Source organism: Mobula birostris, chromosome 18 (genome assembly GCF_030028105.1).
Source record: "Mobula birostris isolate sMobBir1 chromosome 18, sMobBir1.hap1, whole genome shotgun sequence".
Classification (NCBI taxonomy): domain Eukaryota; kingdom Metazoa; phylum Chordata; class Chondrichthyes; order Myliobatiformes; family Myliobatidae; genus Mobula; species Mobula birostris.
Window position 1 is genome coordinate 59605838 of NC_092387.1, and position 20461 is coordinate 59626298.

The 20461-nt window shown below is 41.1% G+C and overlaps 1 protein-coding gene across 2 annotated transcripts in view; it reads right to left on the reverse strand.

Annotated features, from left to right (window-relative positions):
• etfa (electron transfer flavoprotein subunit alpha) overlaps positions 1-20461 on the reverse strand; it is a 71209-nt gene that overhangs the window by 43836 nt on the left and 6912 nt on the right. For both annotated transcript variants that reach the window (XM_072282773.1, XM_072282772.1), the window contains exons 4-8: positions 18989-19071; positions 13746-13845; positions 8589-8699; positions 4908-5009; positions 2597-2665 (exon numbers count right to left, since the gene is read on the reverse strand). In XM_072282773.1, coding sequence (XP_072138874.1) covers positions 2597-2665; positions 4908-5009; positions 8589-8699; positions 13746-13845; positions 18989-19071 — 465 coding nt within the window. The remainder of the gene's footprint in view (positions 1-2596; positions 2666-4907; positions 5010-8588; positions 8700-13745; positions 13846-18988; positions 19072-20461) is intronic.

Genomic DNA, 20461 nt, shown 5'->3' on the forward strand with positions numbered 1-20461 from the left:
GGCCAGGCAACATCTATGAAGAGGAATAAACAGTCTATATTTCATCCTGTAACTTGATGAAAGGTCTCAGCCCGAAATGTTGACTGTTTATTCCTCTCCATAAGTGCTGCATCACCTGCTCAGATTCTCCAGCATTTTCCTTAAGATTGTTTTTAGACATCTAAAAGAGCAAACAATCCAAAATAAAATCTGAATAACTTAAGCCCGAAGTCCCACTGTAGTTTCAAGTCCCGCCTTAAAGTTTTAACACTGAAATCACACGAAGTTCATTCAATAACTAGAAATTAATTCAAAGAACTCCAACATTCAAAATTAATTTTCAAAATGGTGGCTTATGATATGAGATGGCTACTCTCTGAAACATTTTAATTTGAAATATATATGACTTGAAGCAGAAGGTATTTTACAGAATTCCTTTAGCTTAAACCAGCAGTGAAAACCAACATCACATCACAAGTGCTAACTTCTAAAGTTCTAGGTAATCTCTTATTAAGTTGCACACAAGGTCACAATGAAGTGTTATTTTCCAATGGATAATTACTCCAGGATGTGCTGACAAATCCAATCTCAGTTGCCAAACTGTACCTTCAAACTTCATGTATTCACCTTATAAATACCCATGTCTAACTTCGCAATGGAAATTGGTTACAAATTTGACATAATCATGTTCTCTCACTAGATAGCACTACAGAATTTCTACTAACTGGGAGTACATAAATGCATTAAGTTCACACAGGCAATCCACACTGTAAATACCTTACAAATTTATAAATGAAAACGTTGGTAATGCCACGCCATTTTCATGGAACAGGAACTAGCACATTTGACCTTCCGGTCAAGATGGCGCCTGTGTACAATACTCCTTTGGTCAACATTCGGATAGATCATAAAACTATGTATTTCACTTCTTTTATATCTTTTATATTTGTTTTTCATCCTGGATGTGATTCTAGAACCATTGTAGCCTGTGATTCGCTGTTTGGAGTTCATTTGGGTGTTCCAGCACTCTGCAGTCTCCGAGAGGATTCTAGGAGGTGGAAGCAGCGCACGGGAACCTCAGGGCAGGCAGGCCTCCAGACGGCTACAGAGCACGAATGTTTGACTCCGTTTCACCAATTAAAACTTCCATTGTTCGCCAATTAAAGCGATGAGTGAGATTGAAACATTGAGGCAAATGCTGAAGTTTGGAGATCGTTTGAGTGCTTCAGCACTCTGCGGTGTCCAACAGCATTCCAGGAGGCAGGGGCAGCATGCGCAAACCCCGAGGTGGGCAGGCTGCAGGACAAGGTGCAAGCCGATGTTTGACTCCATTCCGCCAATTAAAGCTTCCAATGTGAGCTGATTAAAGTGATGAGGGAGACTGAAGTATCGAGGCGAGTGCGCAGGGTGAGCGCCAGCTGCCTGTCTTTTGATCGCTCTGCTACCAGAGGGGAGAACCTGCTGCCGTGCCCAGAGAATGTTGCCCAGGTTTTCTGCTCTTTGTATGTGGACTTGGACTACAGACTTTTTTCAGTTTTATAGTTTTTTATATTCTGTGTTTTTCACCCACTCTTTCTCCATTTTTTTTGTGCGGAGCGGATGATTTGGGAGTCGATGCACCTGTTCCATTTTGTTTGTTTTTTTGTGAGGGAGGAGGATTTGGGGATTAACGTGCCCATTGCAGGGAGGGAAGGCTTTTGGGGTTGATGATCGTGCTGCATTTCTTTTCTTTCTTGATTTCATGGCTACCCGGAGAAGAAGAATTTCAGAGTTGCATACTTTGATAATAAATGAACCTTTGAACATCATCAAAAGTTTTAGACTGCATCTTGTCAGAGGGAACTGCTGCAGGCTACACAAGTTGCCATGTTGATATGGCAGTAGAAGGAGTCCAATTATACAACACACCTTTAAAATATTTAGAAAATTACCTGACCTGCAAGTTTTCACCAAGATAATTGAGGGATTCCTGCCCAATAAATGTTAGGAGGGAGTAAATAACAATTTCAGACAATAAACTACAGAAACAGTAAAACCAAAGTCAAATTACACTCAATGGCCAATTTATTAGGTACAGAAGGGGAACCCAGTGTGATCTTCTGCTGCTCTAGCCCATGCATTTCAAGGCTTGACACTTTATGTGTTCCATTATTATTGTTACACATGGTTATCTGAGTTACTATCACTTTCCAGCCAGCTTGAACCAGTCTGGCCATTCTCTTCAAACTTCTCTCATTAACAAAGTATTTCTACCCCAGAATTGACACTCACTAGATGTTTTTTGATTTTCTCACTATTCTCTGTAAACTCTATAGACACTGTTGTGCATGGAAATCCCAGGACATCAGCAGTTTCTGAGATACTCCAACTACCCCATCCACCCCATCATTCCAAGGTCAAGGTCACTAAGATCATATTTCTTCCCCATTCTGATGTTTGGTCTGAACAACAAATGAACTTCTTAACCATGTCTACATGCTTTTATGCATTGAGTTGCTGTCACATGAATGGCTGATGAGATATTTGTATTAATGAGGTGTACAGATGTACCTAATAACGTGGCCACTGACTGTACATTCATGTACAAGGTTGAAAGGCCCCCAAAGGAAGCACTCACCAGCAGCATGTAACTTATCAGCCAAGTCATACAGTAACTTGAAGTTGTCTCCACTTTTCAATCCACGGCCTAATAAGCATTAAAACAAACCAATGAAAGTGCATTTACAATAAAGGTAAACTGTTTATGAGATCAGATAAAAAATCTGTGCAATTAACTACATGTACAAGAAGCCCTGAAAGATATGTAGACCTTTCTTTTCCTCTGAAAAATGTTATTATCTGGGATTTTACAACTATTCGTCACATTTATTTTGGTTTATGCAGTGAGCAATTTGATTAAATTTCACAATTTGGATTGTACACGAACTGTACAGGTAAGTTTTTCAATGTACCTGTGCACACATTTACTTGTGCCTAAGACTATAAACTCAATCTTGAGATTCATTACCAGTGGTGCTACCATTCCTTTATCATCAGCAACATGAATTAAAATAATCTGGTAGTGTGTGAGCCAAGACCTGAGCAAGAAGAATAATACAAAAGATTCTGCAAATGCCGGAAACCTCAGGTAACACACACACACTGGAGGAACTTGGCATTTCAGGCAGCATCCATAGAGAGGAATAAACAGTTGACGTTTCAGATTGAAACCCTTCATCAGGACTGAAGGTAGAAGGTAGAATAAGATGAGGAGATGAGGAGGAGTACAAGTTAGCAGGTGATAGGTGAGACCAGATGAGGGGGAATGTAGATTGGGCGGGGAAGAGAGAAAGAATAGAGTAAGAAGCTGGGAGGGGATAGGTGGAAGAAGTAAACGGCTGACGAAGGAATCTAATAAGAGAGGACAGTGGACCACTGAAGTAAGGGGCGGCACAATTGCGTAGTGATTAATACAATGCAATTACAGCACCCGCGACTCAGATTCAATTCCTGCCACTGTCATAAGGAATTTGTACCCAATGACCCCGTGACCACATAGTTTTGTTGGGTGCTCCAGTTTCCCCTCACATTCCAAAGACGTACAGGTTCGTAGGTTAATTGGTCACACGGGTACAATTGGGGAGCGCAGACTTGTTGAGCCAAGAGGCTGGTACCATACTGTATCCCAAAAAAAAGGAAGAAAGAGCATCAGAAAGAGGTAATGAAGAGGTGAGGAGAACATGCTGGGATGGAAATGGGAAATTGAATTGAAATGTGCAACTACCAGGAGATCCTGTATTTTGCAAAGGACAGAGCAAAAGCACTCAACAAAGCTGTCCCCAATCTATGCCGGGTCTCACTGATGTAGAGGAGGCCGCACCAGGGGTACTGAATACAATTAATGACCTCGACAGACTTGCAAGTGAAGAGTCACCTCACCTGGAAATACTGTTTGGGGAAAAAAACAAAATTTCACTAAGACCCTTCCGGGAAAGAAATATAACCCCTTGCCTGTTTTAAGCCATTGTACACCATTCCATAATGGAACTCCAATGTATCTTTATAAAGTTCTGATGGCATTAAATGCATTAAAAACAATGATATTTTAAAACCATTCAATCCAACTTGTTAATTAATTTAACATACAAAAAATACAGAAAATATTGGAGATATGAAGAACAGGAGGAGAAAAATCAGGTAGAAAGTAAGGGAGGATGGGAAAAAGGTGACCCTGGGGCAGAAGGAAAAGGGAAATGAAGAGAGAGTAGGAAGTACAAATGAGAGGAAAGAAGAGAAAAGCTAGAATAGTGGGGTGGAAGAGGGGAACAAATAAGGGTAAGGAAGGGCTAAAGGGGAACAAGCCATGGGATTGAAGATGGGTGAAGGGAGGAGATTGAGTGTGAGAGGAATATGGACATGAAACACCTTGCCAGAGGTGATGGAGGTAGTTACATTAACAGCATTTAACAAAGTCTTAGATAGGCACATGGATGATAAATAAATGGACTATGTGGGAGGGAAGGATTAGAATAGGTTAAAAGATCAGCACATCATACATAGGCTGAAGGGCTTGTACTGTGATGTAAACAGTTGACTTTTTTTTCATTTACATTTACTTTACTGAGCCAAACTAGTTCCCTAATAACAGTCTATTTTCTGTAATCCAAGTTTTGCCATTCCAAAGTTAATTCATCCTAGCACTGGGAAAACCAGAATGAAGCAATAGAGGGGCAGGAAAGTGGGAACTTTTTTAAAAGACCAGCACCTGAGACAATGGTTTCATTGATATTTATAGTTTAAATGTTTTTGTGATGTAAATTCATTATTTGCCCCCGTAACATGTGTAACACTGGATTTCATTCAAAGTTTGAAAATTCAGTCTAACCCATCTTGCACCTCAGGCACTGCATATTAAGAATTAAATAACAGACATTTCATCAACAACTTACCCCCAGATATAACAATTTTGGCACTAGTTAGTTCTGGACGATCACTTTTAGACAGACTTTGTCCCACCCATTTAGACAATCCAGCTGCAGGTGGGGCTTGAACTAAAAAAAACAAGAGGACAATGATTACCTTTAGAAAGAAAGCCAAAAAATAAAACTGCAGATGCCAGAAAGCTGGGAACACTCAGTAGATCAGGCAGCATCTGTGGAGAGAGAAACAGGGTGGCTTATAAGGGAGACAAGGAATGTACAGCTCTATGCTCAGTAGAAAAATATCTTTAGCAAAAGCAACTATTGTTAGGACAATGGCTGGTCACAGCATGGGAACGGTAACTATGAACCAAATATTATACCCACAGTTTAGACCAGCCATTCTCAATGGGGGCCATGGCACATTTGAAGGGGGCCACCGACTGAAAACTGTGAGAAGGGAAGCCCCAAGGGTTTATGGGGGGCCTGGTAACTGAACCAATGAAATACACAAGCTGCAACTTTCATTGGAGTCAATAGTTTCCCTCCTATTTATAATATCTTTCCAACACACCGTTTGAATTTGGCGCACCTGGTAAATTCATTGCTTAAGCTCCTCCCACACAATCTCACTTCAAAGTCAGTCGCGAATCAGACTGCACCGGGCCAACGTATTCAATCAAGGGTTCTCGCAACCATTATCGCCATACTTCATTTTCCAAAGATCAGCGTGTCTTGCTAGGCCTTTCTTCAGCCTAGTAACTTTAAAGTATATGTGTTTGGATATGTTATACGTTAAGGTAGGTTGTGAAAAGTGTTTATTACTGCATATGAAGCCACCAAAAAAAAATCCCTGGCTCCAGGTGACAGCATTTTTTTTGTCAGTAATGCATCTGTATTTCGCATGCTTATTATTTTCAGAAATAATTCTACCCATGAGTCCCTTGGCGAAAAAAGAGTCGGCAGCATTCAGTGGAATACTTATCGTACGGTTTCATTGCATCTCCGCAAAACCCATCTTTGCCCATGAACTGCATGACTACACTATCAAGTGAAAGCGTGAGGCCAAGCAAATTGAAAACACATTTGGATACCTCGCATCCAGAGAAGAAGGATAAACACTTAGATCTTTCTTCAAAAACCTTCGAGATAATTTCGAGAGAAGGCCAACGCTGAAACAAATGCTTAATCAAGCATCACAGAAATTAGAGAAGGGTCTTGTTGCATCATACAAAATAAGTTTTGTCCAGTATGTCGGAATGTTCAAGTTTTCTTGGTGTTCAATAATAAATGATTTCCTGTCTATCTGTTCACGTTGTATGCCTGTTTGAAAGGGGGGCCCTGGAACCTGGGAAGAGCTCCTAAGTGGCCAAAAACCGGTTGAGAATCACTGGTTTAGACTATTAAAAACAAAGAAATACAATCATTATTGCTGAACTAGTATCTGTAGTGCACACAGCAAGATTTCACAAAATTAAATAAGTGCCAAGGTAATGTATTTTTTTCATGTTGGTTTGGGACTGGAGAAAAGTCAAATGAAAATTTAACTCCAATTCGTACATGGGCACTGTTTTTTTTTAAAACATACCATCCACTGTCTTCTCTGAAGGACCCAACTATCTAATAATACAGAACTCCCACACTAATACACTCTGCTGTCAGTCCACAGACCACCTTCAAGATAGACTCGAGTGCACAAAATTCACTCTCATTGCTTTCTCATTATTCAGCTGCTGCCAATAAAGTCTGATCTAAGTAAAGTGTTTCTTTGCAATGATGCATTGGTTTCTCCACATAAAATCACATATAATATTTGGATAATGGAGATGGCTGTACAGCATTTAAATGATAATCCAACTTTGTCTTCCATGCTGCCTTGACTGTAGACTGCTAATTACGCCATCTTAAAAGACACCAGCTATGCTTACTACTCATAACAGCAGCACAAGACTGTAGCTATTTCTTTAAATAATTCTGTATAGAAACTCCCACTTCTATCAACGTAAGAATTGTTAAGCTCTACAAGTCACCCAGGGAATGTAACTTTTACTTTCTGTTTTGTTACCAATAAGCAGAATCTGGTCAGAATTGTTATTGCTAGTAATCTAAGATCCACTAAAGCAGTTCTTTAGCCTGGCAGCTTTTAACCCACTAATTTGATTCTGCTTGTAGTCCCTCATTTTTTTTTACTTCATTAACTCATCATCACTTCGGGAACCAATCAAGCTCTCCCACAGGGTAAGACCATTAGACATCGAAGCAGAATAAGACCAAACAGCTCATCGCGTCTGCTCCACCATTCCAACATGGAAGACCTACTATCCCTCTCAACCTCATTCTCCTGCCTTCTTCCCGTAACCTTTAACTCCCTTCCTAATCAAGAATCTATCAACCTCCGCTTTAAATGTACCCCAATGTCTTGGATGACTGTGGCAATGAATTCCATGGATTCAGCACCTTCTGGTTAAATAATTTCCTCCTCATTTCCATTCCAAATGGACACCCTTCTATTCTGAAGCTGTGCTTTCTGGTCCTAGACTCTGCCACTACAGGAAACATTCTTTCCACATCGACTCTATCTAGGCCTTTCAATATTCAATAGGTTTCAATGAGATTCCCCCCTCATGCTTCTAAACTCCAGGCCCAGACCATCAAACCTCCTTATACATTAACCCTTTCATTCCTGGGGGTCATTCTTATGAACCTCCTCCAGACCCTCTCCAATGCCAGCAATGGCATGAGGGTCAGGAGGACCACAGACTTACCTGCCTATTCAAAGTGAGCCGAACTATTCAAAGCAGAGGGTTGGAGTTTTCCCCAATATTCTGCAAAAATATTCATTATCAGTCAGTACTCCCAAAAAACTGGAGTTACCTGATCAATATAATTCTAGTTGATGAAACTTAAAGTCAATTGGCTGCCCAGTTTGCCTGCATCAAAGAACCGTATCAGCGTAGCGGTTAACACGAAGCTATTATAGCTCAGGGCATCAGAGTCGGGAGTTCAATTCCGACACTGACTGTAAGGAGTTCTGGTCTTTTCCACAAATGCATGGGTTTCTTCCAGTTGCCTCCCACGTTCCATAATCATACTGGTTAGTACATTTAATTGTTCATTGTAAATTGCCCTGTGATTAGGTAGAGTTAAAAAGGTGGGATGCTGGGCCATGTGGCTCACTGGACCGAAAGAGCCTTCCCCCCTCTGTACCTCTAAATAAATAAATAACATTTTCTCTGCACATTGAACTCAGCACCAGTGAACAAATATTTACTGTGTAAACAAGATGATAGCAGTGTTAGCAGTAAGAGCAACCTATACAGGCTGAAGAGGAAAACCCCATGTTATTTAGCAAAGTGCTCAATACCAGGGCAACATGCATTTTAGTTGATCAATAGAATTAGAGGGAAAGAAAGCAGTTTCTTTTGGCTGAACACTGAGGGTATGGGACTTGCTGTTCAAAAGTAGGGAAGGCAGAAATTCTCATTACATTTTTTAAAATAATTGGATCAGCATCTGAGGAATTGTAACTTACAGGGACCAAAACTGGAAAGTAACTATCATGGACACAATGGGCCAAATGGACTGTTTAGTTCTGCAAAGTTTTATGACTCTGCAGAGTAACACTCATCAGGAAACCAGCTCAGTCAAACCTAAACATGAGTTTGCAGCCGGAAGACCGTTGCAATATTTATTAGCCGTAAGATCATTTACCTTCCTCCGAATGTGCTTCTCCTCCATTTGTAGAAGCAGCTTCAAAAGCTGTACCTCGCACAGAGAACACTTTCACCTCATCGCTAGACTTCACTGTGCACACAGCATTTCCTATAAAGGTCCAATGATTAAGAAAAGAAAATGGTTAGACTTTAAGGTGAACTTTGGAGATCTGGATCTGCAAAAACACCTTTGGCTAATTTTGTAAACACGAGGAAATCTGCAGATGCTGAAAATTCTAGCAACACACATAAAAAACGCTGGTGGAACGCAGCAGGCCAGGCGGCATCTATAGGAAGAGGTACAGTCGACATTTCGGGCCGAGACTCTTCATCAGGACTAACTGAAAGAAGAGATAGAAAGAGATTTGAAAGTGGGAGGGGGAGGGGGAGATCCAAAATGATAGAAGACAGGAGGGGGAGGGATGGAGCCAAGAGCTGGAAAGTTGATTGGCAAAAGGGGTACCAGACTGGAAGGGAGAGGATCATGGGACGGGAGGCCTAGTGGAAAGAAAGGCGGGGTGAACCCAGAGGATGGGCAAGGAGTTATAGTGAGAGGGACAGAGGGAGAAAAAAGAGAAAAAAAAGGGAAAAGAAAAAAAATAATAATGGTGGGGCATTATTAGTGTCAAACACATGCTTGGGATTATATGGGAGTAGACTGCTTCTTCACAAAAATAATCCAGCTGACATCGAAAACACTGACCAATGCATAAATTCAAACTTAGTTAAGCCACAAGGCCTGACACAGGAAGTAAAACAATAATGCTGCACAAGGTATCTGCTGGATTCAAAGAGTAGTCGCCAACGCTAGTCACTGACAAGTGCATCGAAATATACAGTGAAATGCATCATTTGGGTTTACGACCAACACAGTCTGAGGATGTGCTGGGGGCGGCCCACAAGTGTTACCATGCTTTGTGCGCCAAAATAGCATGTCCAGAACGTACTAACCCTACTCTGAAAATCTTTGGAATGTGAGAGGAAACTGACACTGTCACAGGGAGAAAATACAATCTCCTTACAGTCAGCAGCAGGAATTGAACCCTGATCACTGGTGCTGTAAAGCATTACGCTAGGTGCTACGCTATTTGCTCTGCTTCTAAGGTTACATCCCAGCTCTCAGCCACCGCCTCTTCAAAATCCACTCCTTGTGCCACTTTCAGACCATAGAGTTATAAAAGTCATAGAACAGTACAGCACAGAAACAGGCCCTTTGGCCTATCTAGTTCATGTTGAACTATTAATCTAACCAGTCCCATCGACCTGCACCCGGACCATAGCCGTCCATATCCCTCCCAACTTCACTTAAGTGTTAAAATCGACCCCCGCATCCACCACTTCCAGAGGCAGCTCGTTCCACACTCTCAGCATTCTGAATGAAGTTTCCCCTCATGTTCCCATTAAACATTTCACCTTTCTCCCTTAACCTTACCCAACCTCAGTAGAAAGAGCCTGCTTGCATTTGCTCTATCAATAGCCCTCATAATTTTGTATACCTCTATCAAATCTCCCCCCAGTCTTCCATGTTCCAGGGAATAAAGTCCTATCTTCTTCAACCATTCCCTGTATATCAAGTCTTCAAGTCCAGCAACATCCCTGTAAACTTTCTCAGGATCCGTTCAATCTTATTTACATCCTTCCTGTAGGTAGGTGACCAAAACTGCACACAATACTCCAAATTAGGCCTCAGCAGCTTCTTATACAATTTCAACATAACATCCCAACTCCTGTCCTCAGTCCATTATTTTATGAAGGCCAACATGCCAAAAGCTTTCTTTCAAGGAACTATGAACCTGTATTCCCAGATCCTTCTGTTATACCACACTCCTCAGTGCCCTACCACTCACCATGTAAGACCTACCTTGTTTGGTCCTCCCAAAGTGCAACACCTCACAATTATCTGCATTAAATTCCATCTACCATTTTTCCAGCTGGTCCAGATCACACTGCAAGCTTTGATAGTCTTACTTGTTGTCCACTACACCCTAATCTTGGTGCCATCCACAAATTTGCTGATCCAGTTTGCCACATTACCATCTAGATCATTGATACAGACGACAAACAACAATGTATACAGCACCAATCCCTGTGGCGCACTACTAGTCACAGGCGTCAGTCAGAGAGGCAACTATCTCTCTGGTTTCTTCCGCAAAGCCAATGCCGAATCCAATTTACTACCTTACCTTGAACACCAAGCAGCTGAACCTTGCAGGGCCTTGTCAAAGGCCTGACAAAAGATCATGCAGACAACATCCACTATCTTGCCTTCATCAACTTTCCTGGTAACTTCCTCAAAAAACTTCATAAGATTGGTTAGACATGATCTACCATGCACAAAGCCATGTGACTGTCCCAAATAAGTCCCTGTCTATCCAAATATATATCCAGTTGCTTAAAATACATTCCAACAACCTTCCCAGCTCAGTAGCCTATAACTTCCTGGCTTATTCTTAGCACCTTTCTTAAACAACAGAACAACGTTAGCTATCTTCCAATGCTCCGACACCTTACCCATGGCTAAGGGTGTTTTAAATATCCCTGCAAGGGCCCCTGCAATTTCTGCACTAGCCTTCACAGAATCTGAGGGAACACCTTCTGAGGATTTTGCCTCAAAACAGTGAACACCATCTCCTCTGTAATCTGCAAATGGCCCATGACTTCACTGCTGCCATGCCTCACTTCTATAGAAGCAGTGTCTGTCTCCCAAATAAATACAGATGCAAAGAATCCAGTTGTCTCCCCACCTCTTTTGGCTCCATGCATAGATTATCATTCTAATCTTCCAAAGGACCAATTTTGTCCCTTGCTATCCTTTTGCTCTTAATATATCTGTAGAAGCCCTTAGGGTTCACATTCACCTTGTCTGCTAGAGCACTGTCATGCTTTCTTTTAGCTCTCCTGATTTCTTTCTCAAGTGTTCTCTTATACTCATCAATTACCTCATTTGTCCTACCAGCCTACACCTGCTATGCACCTCTTTCTTTTTCTTATCCAGGGCCTCAATATCTCTCAAAAACCAAGGTTCCCTAAACCTGTTATCCTTGCCTTATATTGTGACAGGAACATATAGACTCTGTACTTCCAAAATTTCGCTTTTCAAGGCCTCACACTTACCAAGTACACTTTTGTCAGAAAAAAAACCTAACTCAATCCACACTTGCCAGATCCTTTCCGACACCATCAAAATTGACCTTTCTCCAACTTGGAATCGCAACCCGAGGACCAGACCTTTCCTTTTCCATAATTATCTTAAAACTACTGGTATCTTGATCACTAGGTGCATAGTGTTCCCCTACACAAGCTTCTGTCACTTGCCTTGCCTCATTCTCCAATAAGAGACTTAGCATCACACTCTCTCTAGTTGGGACTTCTATGTACTGATTAAGGAAACTTTCCTGATCACATTTGACAAACTCTTTCCCATCCAGCCCTTGTACAGTACGAGAGTCCCATTCAACACGTGGAAAGTTAAAATCACCTACTATCACAACCGTATATTTCTTGCAAAAGTCTGCGAACTCTCTACAAATTTGTCCTCTAAACCCCCCGAGCTGCTGGGTGGTCTATAATGCCATTAACGTGGTCATACCTTTCTTATTCCTCAGTTCTACCCATGAAGCCTCACTGGACAAGCTCTCCAGTCTGTCCTGTCTAAGTTCTGCCATGACATTTTCCCTGACTAATTCCACCCTTCCCCCTTTAATCCCTCCTGCTCTTATCACATCTAAAACAACATAACCCCAGAACATTGAGCTGCCAGTCCTGCCCCTCCTACAACCAAGTCTTATTAATGGCTACAATGTCATAATTCCACACGCTGTCGATAACCTAAGTTCATCTACCTTTCCTACAACACTTCTTGCATTGAAATACATGCAGCTCAGAACATCAGTCCCATCATGTTCAACTTTTCAGTTCCTGACCTTGTATGTACAATACGCTTAACGATAACTTTCTCCACAACCATTCCACTACCTGTTCTGGTACTCCCCCTGCAACTCTATTTTAAACCCCCCCCCCCCCCGTGCAACACTAGCAAACCTTTTTGCTAGGATATTAGTCCCCCTAGGCCCCTCCAGTTTGGGTACAAAGCATCACTTCTGTACAGGTCCTACCTTCCCTGGAAAAGAAACCATGATCCAAAAATCTGAAGCCCTCCCTCCTACACCATCTCCTTAGCCACATGTTAAACTGTGTGACCTTCCTATTTCTGGCCTCACTAGCACATGGCATGGGTGGCAATCCTAAGATCACAACCCTGGAGGACTTGTTCTTTAAATTAACACCTAACTCCATAATCTCACTTTACAAGACTTCGTCACCCTCTTACCCACATCAGTAGTACCAATGTGGACCACAATCTCTGACTGCTCACCCTCCCACTTAATAATGCTGTGGACTCAATCCATGATGTCCCTGGCCCTGGCACCCAGAAAGTAACGTATCATCTGGGAATCTCATTCTCATCCACAGAACCTCCGTTCCATTGCCCTAATCAATGAATCCCCTATCCCAATAGCTCATCTCTTCTTCGCCTCCCCCACTTTCCCTTCTGAGCCACAGAGCCACACCCAATGCCAGAGACCCGAGCACGGCGGATTCCCTCTACTAGGTCATTTCATCACCAGAGCCCTCCTCAAGGTTTGCAGCCACACATCCTGAATCTGCCCTTACTTTATCCCTCCTCGTGCTCAAGGGTCTTCTCAAAAAACCACCCCTTCAACCTTGCCTTCAGTTCCATCTTCTAAAATTCTATTTCCTAATCTGGTGGTCACATGCCTCCAACACTTCAGTGTCTTGACTGTGCCAGTGAATACTGCCGGGACAGGTTGTTGTAGCAATTGAGATTTCTAACACACCTGCCTGCTTTTTAACAATGCAAGAAACTACTGATAACAGCCCGTATGCTCCATAAAATGCATTGCTTCAATCAATAAAAGATTTAGTGTAGCAGATGGAAGAAATGTAACAATAAAATCTTAAGTGAATCCTTCTTTGATTCCAAGCCAGATCCTAGTGAATTATAGAAAAGAATATAAATGGCTCTAGGATCACTTCAAGAAACAATGTTGTACCTTCAGTGAAAAGGCAAATTAACTCTTAGGTCAATAATTTTCTTATACCATCAAGCTACTGCCTGGTTCTTTATTCTTACCTGCATAGATGGTTCTGACAAATGTGTCAGAAGATTTAATTTCAATGATATCAGAGATGGCAGCAACATCAAGCTTAGCAGCTATTCTAGGTACAAGATTCTGCAAACAAATGGAAAGCCATAAATAAATCCTTCTGTACAAACATTGTATACTTTAATGTCAAACCAATTCTTATTTTTACGTTGTTTTTTTTTAAATTTTTTAAATTAGATTCATTCACATCAAAATTTCCCAGGAAACTGGATGATAAACAGCCTGAAATGTCAATTGTTTATCCCCCTTCGTAGCTGCTGCCTGACTTGCCGAGTTCCTCCAGCATTTCATGTGTTGAGCCAGATATTAATACAAGTTTCAAATAGACAGAGAATTGCAAGCCATCATCAGCTTCAGTTTTACATTCTACTACTCTGCCACAGGGAGACCATTAATGATTGTTGTATTAAATTAGCTGGGGATTCACTGCACGTTAATAATGGGATCCTGCTGCACACAGACATGGCACACAATTAGCTCAAATAACAGAATTTTTTTCTCTCTTCTCTCTACTTAAACTGCTTTGTTGCTTCTTGATGCTCAGTAGACACCTGGCAAGATTCCCAAGATCCACTCTCCTTTCCTATCAGATTCCTTCTTCCCCAGCCCTTTGCCTTTTCTACCTCCCAGCTTCTCACTTCATATCCCCTCTCCCACCCACCTGGCTTCACCTATCACCTTTTAGCTTGTCCTCCTTCCCAATCCCCACTTTATTCAAGCATCTTCAACTTCATTTTCAAATGTGATGAAGGATCTTGGCAAAAAATATTGACCGTTTATTCATTTCCATAGATACCGCCTGACCTACTGAGTTCCTCCAGCATTCTGTGTGTGTTGCTCTGGATTTCCAACATCTCCGGGATCGCTTGTGTTTATATTAAATGATTCCTTTCACAGCTGTCTTAGATATTCTGAAAGCCCACAGATAAACTCAGTAGACACTTTATTAGGTACCTCTTGTACCTAATAAAATGGCCACTGAGTGTATGTTTGTGGTCTTCTGCTGCTGTAGCCCGTGCACTTCAAGGTTCAACATGCTGCACATTAAGAGATGCTCTTCCACACACCATTGTTGTAACATGTGGTTAATTCAGTTACTGTCTCCTTGCTGTCAGTATGGCCATTCATCTCTATCCTCTCTCATTAGCAAGGTGTTTTCACCCACAGAACTGCTGCTCACAATGTTTTTTTTTGGTTTCTGCACCATTCTCTGTAATAGAGACTGTTGTGCATGAAAATCCCAAGGGTTCTGAGATACTCAAACCACCCCCTCTGGCACCAACAATCATCTCACAGTCAAAATCACTTAGATTACATTTCTTCCCCACTCTGATGTTTGGTTTGAGTGTACATGATATCGTTATTTATAGCTACTATATTCACCAAAGATGGCACTTTGCTGTTTTTTTTCCTGTCTTTGTATATTCTTAAAGGAAAACATTCTGATCCCCACTACCTACCATGTGTTATACTAGAGATGTTATAATCACAAAGCAACAATTAGTGGAAAAAGTCAGATAATTGCAATCTTGCTGGGAAACACAGAAATAAAGTAGAATGTAGCCCAGCAAAAAGAGCAGAACTAATTAAATAAAACAGAACTTATGACATATAATGCACTGTGTAATGCACCGTAATTCAATTGAGATGCCATTAAGCCATTGACCTGACAGCTCCAAAACAATATGAAGGATTGCAAGGGAAGCTGCAGGAAGTGTTATAGCAATTTGAGTCTCTGTTAAAGGACCAGAGAGCATTATCAACCACTTACAACATTAAACTTCTCGTCAAAGAGCAAGTGGACACTTCCCTGCAGATTATAATTTCCAAATATTTTCAGAATTACAGTGATACACCCTGGATCACTGTTCTTTGAACAATTATCCCTGTGCTAGCTGTTCAATAGAAATCCAAAGTTAATTGCATTCCTCGGCTCCTTTCCCTTTGACCTATCTTTTCCATCCAGGCATTAGATCAAAATCTCTTGCAGAAGTCACTGCTGAATTGGCAACTGTCACTCCATGCCCATATAAATCGGATTAACTGAATTCAAACCTGGTGTCCAATTTAAATCCACAAAAGATACATAACACAGGGCATCCAAAGTTATTTGAACATAACCAAGCTTTAATTAGACTACACAGAAAATATCTTCAGGGAGTAAATCAACATATTACTTGCATTAATAGTTCCTAATCAAAGGGAGGACTTAAATCAAAATATATTGTAGAATGTGTTCATAGAATGCTATCAATTGCATTCTCCACATCTTCATTTTCATTGTAATATTCAAGATGATTGTCGGCATCTTCAAATTCTTCGTAGTTCCTAACTTGTTGAAATAGTGAAATTGTTTCATTTTCACTCCCAGCCATTTCTGGCATCTCTAAGCCTGAATAATTGAAATCACATATAGGAAATAGTTCTGAATTGTCTCACTGCTTATTTCTTGCCAACTGCGACTGACAAAACTCACTGCTTTAGATTGAACAGAAGCATACACAATGGACACTATCTAAAAACTGCTCACTCTAGGCACTTTGTAATGTCTAGCGGCCAAACGTCCATGCATCTGACACCAATTAAAAACTGTTCGACAACAATCTCCTGCCCCAATTAACCAAAATCCAATGTGTTAACCAAAGCACTATGGATCAAATTAATTCAACACCCTTAGTGGGGAGAGTAATGTTGGAAATCTAAAGTAAAAACTGAAAATGATCAAGGCACTCAGAAGGTCAAGCAGTATTTGTGGAGAAAGAGACAGGGCTAACATTCAAGTTGATGCCTACCTGGAAGAATTAAACTGCAATCAAATTAAAAATTGCTGGATATCTGTCGGAAAGAGAAGTGACCGTTAATTCAGTTGCAATCTCCACAAATGCTTCCTTCCCTTCTGAATATCACCAGCTTTTTTATTTTTATTTTACCAATAATGGGGAAACTGCTCAAGAGCCATTAAATGACACATTATATAAGTAAGGATTACTTAATGCACATAAAGTGCTGGAGGAACTCAGCAAATCAGGCAGCATCTATGTGTGCACTGCTTCCGATTTCCAGCATCTGCAGTTTCCCTGTGTCTCTAAGGATTAGTTAAATTGGTTTTAGAAGCAAGTGGACAAATAAGTGGGATCTTGAGACAAGCTAAACCAGCATCAACTGATGTATGTTGAATTCATACAATGAATGTGTAACAGTAGACTTTTTTTGAAAGGTTTTTTTTACTACAAACATTCTGGGCACAATTAAAATTAAGTTCTTATGCAAAACACTACATAAAAATAAAACCTTGCATGCTATTGTGCTTCACTAACAAGCCAATATGACTTAAATTTCAGAATAAAAGATTTTAGAAAGTACCAATAACATTGCATTCAGAGAATAATTAGAATTTGAAACTTATTGTATGTAAACTGAGGCAAACAGTATTAATGAGTTTTTAGCTTAATCCAGATAGACAAGACAGGAAGGATGAAGAATGCAAATTCAGTTAGAAGATGATAACACTCAGTGGCCACTTTATCAGGTACCTCCTGTATCTTATGTGAGAATGCTATTCTTGGACTACACTGCAGCATTCAACACCATAATTCCATCCAAGCTCAACAGGAAGCTCAGAGACCCTGCCTTGTGCAGCTGGATCCTGGACTTCCTATCAGATCGCCGGCAGGTGGTAAGGGTGGACTCCTTCGCCTCCACCCCTCTGACTGTCAACACAAGAGCCCTTCAGGTACCAAGTCCCCTGCTTTACTCCCTGTACACCCATGACTGTATCGCCACCCACAGCTCTAATCTGCTAATTAAATTTGCCGACACTACATTGATTAGCTTAATCTCAAACAATAACAAGGTGGCCTACAGGGAAGAATTCATCTCTCTGACACAGTGGTGTCAAGAAAACAACCTCTCTCTCAATGTCGCAAAAACAAAGGAGTTGGTTGTGGATTACAGGAGGAATGGAAACAGGCTAACCCCTATTGATATCAATGGATCTGGGGTTGACAGGGTAAACAGCTTTAAGTTCCTCAGCATCCATATCACCGAGGACTTCACGTGGTCTGTACACACCAGCTGTGTGGTGAAAAAGGCACAACAGAACCTCTTACACTCAGACGGTTGAGGAAGTTTGGTATGGGCCCCCAAATCTTAAGAACTTTCCACAGGGGCTCAATTGAGATCATCCTGACTGGGTGCATCACTGCCTGGTTTGGGAACTGTACCTCCCTTAATCGCAGGATTCTGCAGAGAGTGGTGTGGACAGCCCAGCGTATCTGTAGTTGTGAACTTCCCATGATTCAGGACAATTACAAAGATAGGTGTGAGAAAAGGGCCCGAAGGATCATTGGGGACCCGAGTCACCCCAACCACAAACTATTCCAGCTCCTACATCCGGGAAACGGTACCACAGCATAAAAGCCAGGATCAACAGGCTCCAGGACTGCTTCTTCCACCAGTCCATCACACTGATGAACTCACGCTGATCTGAGCGTATTTCTATGTTACAATGTCTATTGTGTTTATTATAAACTGTTATAAATTACTATGATTGCACATTTAGACGGAGACGTAACGTAAAGATTTTACTCCTCATGTATGAGAAGGGTGTAAGAAATAAAGTCAATTCAATTCAAGTGGACACTGACTGTATGTTTGTGTCTTCTACTGCTGTAGCCCATCCACTTCAAGATTCAACATGTTGAGGATTCAGAAATGCTCCCCTGCAAATCATGGTTGTAACGCATGATTATTTAGTTACTGTCGCCTTCCTGTCAGATTAAACCAGACTGGCCATTCTCCTCTGCCCTCTCTCATTAACAAGACATTTTCACCCACAGAACTGCCATTCACTGGATTTTTTTTGTTTTTTGTGCCATTCTCCGTAAGCTCTAGAGACTCTTTGTGTGTGAAAATCCTAGTAGATCACCAGTTTCTGAGATACTCAAACCACCCTGTCACCAACAATTATTCCACAGTCATCCACTTAGATCACATTTTTGATCTGAACAACCTTTTGACCATGTCTGCATGCTTTTATGCATTGACCTACTGCCACATAATTGGCTGATTACATAATTGCATTAATGAGCTGATGTGCAGGTGTACCTAATAAAGTGGCCACTGAGTATAGGTTGGTTCACTTGAAATCACCCACTTCTGTGCTGTGTGTGTTCCATGTAACATCTTAGTGCTGGTGTTTTAAACTCACCTTTCCAAAGGCAGAGGCCCCTGCACATATGTGTGTGAATTTAAATTGCTTTTGTGTAGCCAGAACCAGGGGTGTCAGTTCCTCTGTGAATGATACAGAAAGCAGAACATTAAAGATACACTTAAACAGATTGAAAAAAAATCTACATTCGTAAAAATAACAATGAACCCCAATTGACATAAATTGCCCAAGCGAAGCGTGAAATGTTCACAAAGAATTAGAGGCTTGCATATCTGAAGTGTCCTTGTCTTATTTGGTTCCTTTCCCATACACCTTCTAGTGACACAGTGGAGAGATTTATTATTCAAATGCACAGCATGTGTTATCACTAGTTTGTTTTTAATTATGTCACTTAACGTCCAATAATAAATTTTTAAAGCAGTGTTTGAAGCTACAAAAACCACATGTTAGTGATACAGAGTACAAATAGTCAACATCATAAGAAACTAGAAGCATGACATGTGTCCTCACAGCAACAGTATCTAAAGGCCATTTATAAAAGAGTTCAAGAGTGAAATTCTGCCTCAAAATCATCATGAACAACTCGACTGAAATCTACAAGCAGCATGTTAGTACTTAAGCACTAAAATACAATCAATTTTTCACAGGCACCACTGAGATGAAGTCTGCCTTCTGCAGAAGACACCATTCTAATTCCAGCAATTAGTATATCACACGTCATTCTAGTTGTTCTGGTTGCGGACTTCAGGAAGGGGCAGTTGGGAGACCACACACCTGTCCTCACTAAGGGGTCAGCAATGGAAAGGGGAGGCAGCTTCAAGTTCCCAAGCATCAACATCCAGAGGATCCATCCCAGCCCAACACACTGATCCAATCGTGAAGGAACAGCTCCACTTCATTAAGGGTTTGAGGAGATTTGGTATGTCACCAAAGACACTTACAATTTTTATAGATGTCCGGTGGACAGTATCCTAACCAGTTTCATCAGAGACTAGTATGCAACTTCCAATGTTCAGGAAAGCAAGAGGGTTGTAAACAAAGCCAGCTGTATCACAGTCACAACCCTCCCCACCATCAAGGGCATCTTCAAGAGGCGATGCTTCAAGAAGGAGAGATAATCTTCACCATCTGGACCTGCCTTCTTCTTGTTACTACATTAGAAAGGATGTGCAAGAGCATGAAGACCCGCACTTCATGATTCAAAAACGGCTTCTTCCCTATGAATTGTCCATAAGTATTAACTCGTATTTTCTCTTTTTCTTGAGACAATTTATTTATTTTTGTCCTTGCACTGTACTGTTGACACTAAACAATTTCACATCACCGTAATAACCCCGTTAGTTGAAGGTCCATGTCCTCCAATGATCCAAATATGTACCAGTGGGTTAATTGGCTACTGTAGTATCATACAGTAATACAGCACAGAAACAGGAACTTGAGAATGAGTTCATACCAGCCATCAAATACCCATCTCCATTTATTCCATTTTATAGTACTTGACCACTAGCCTTT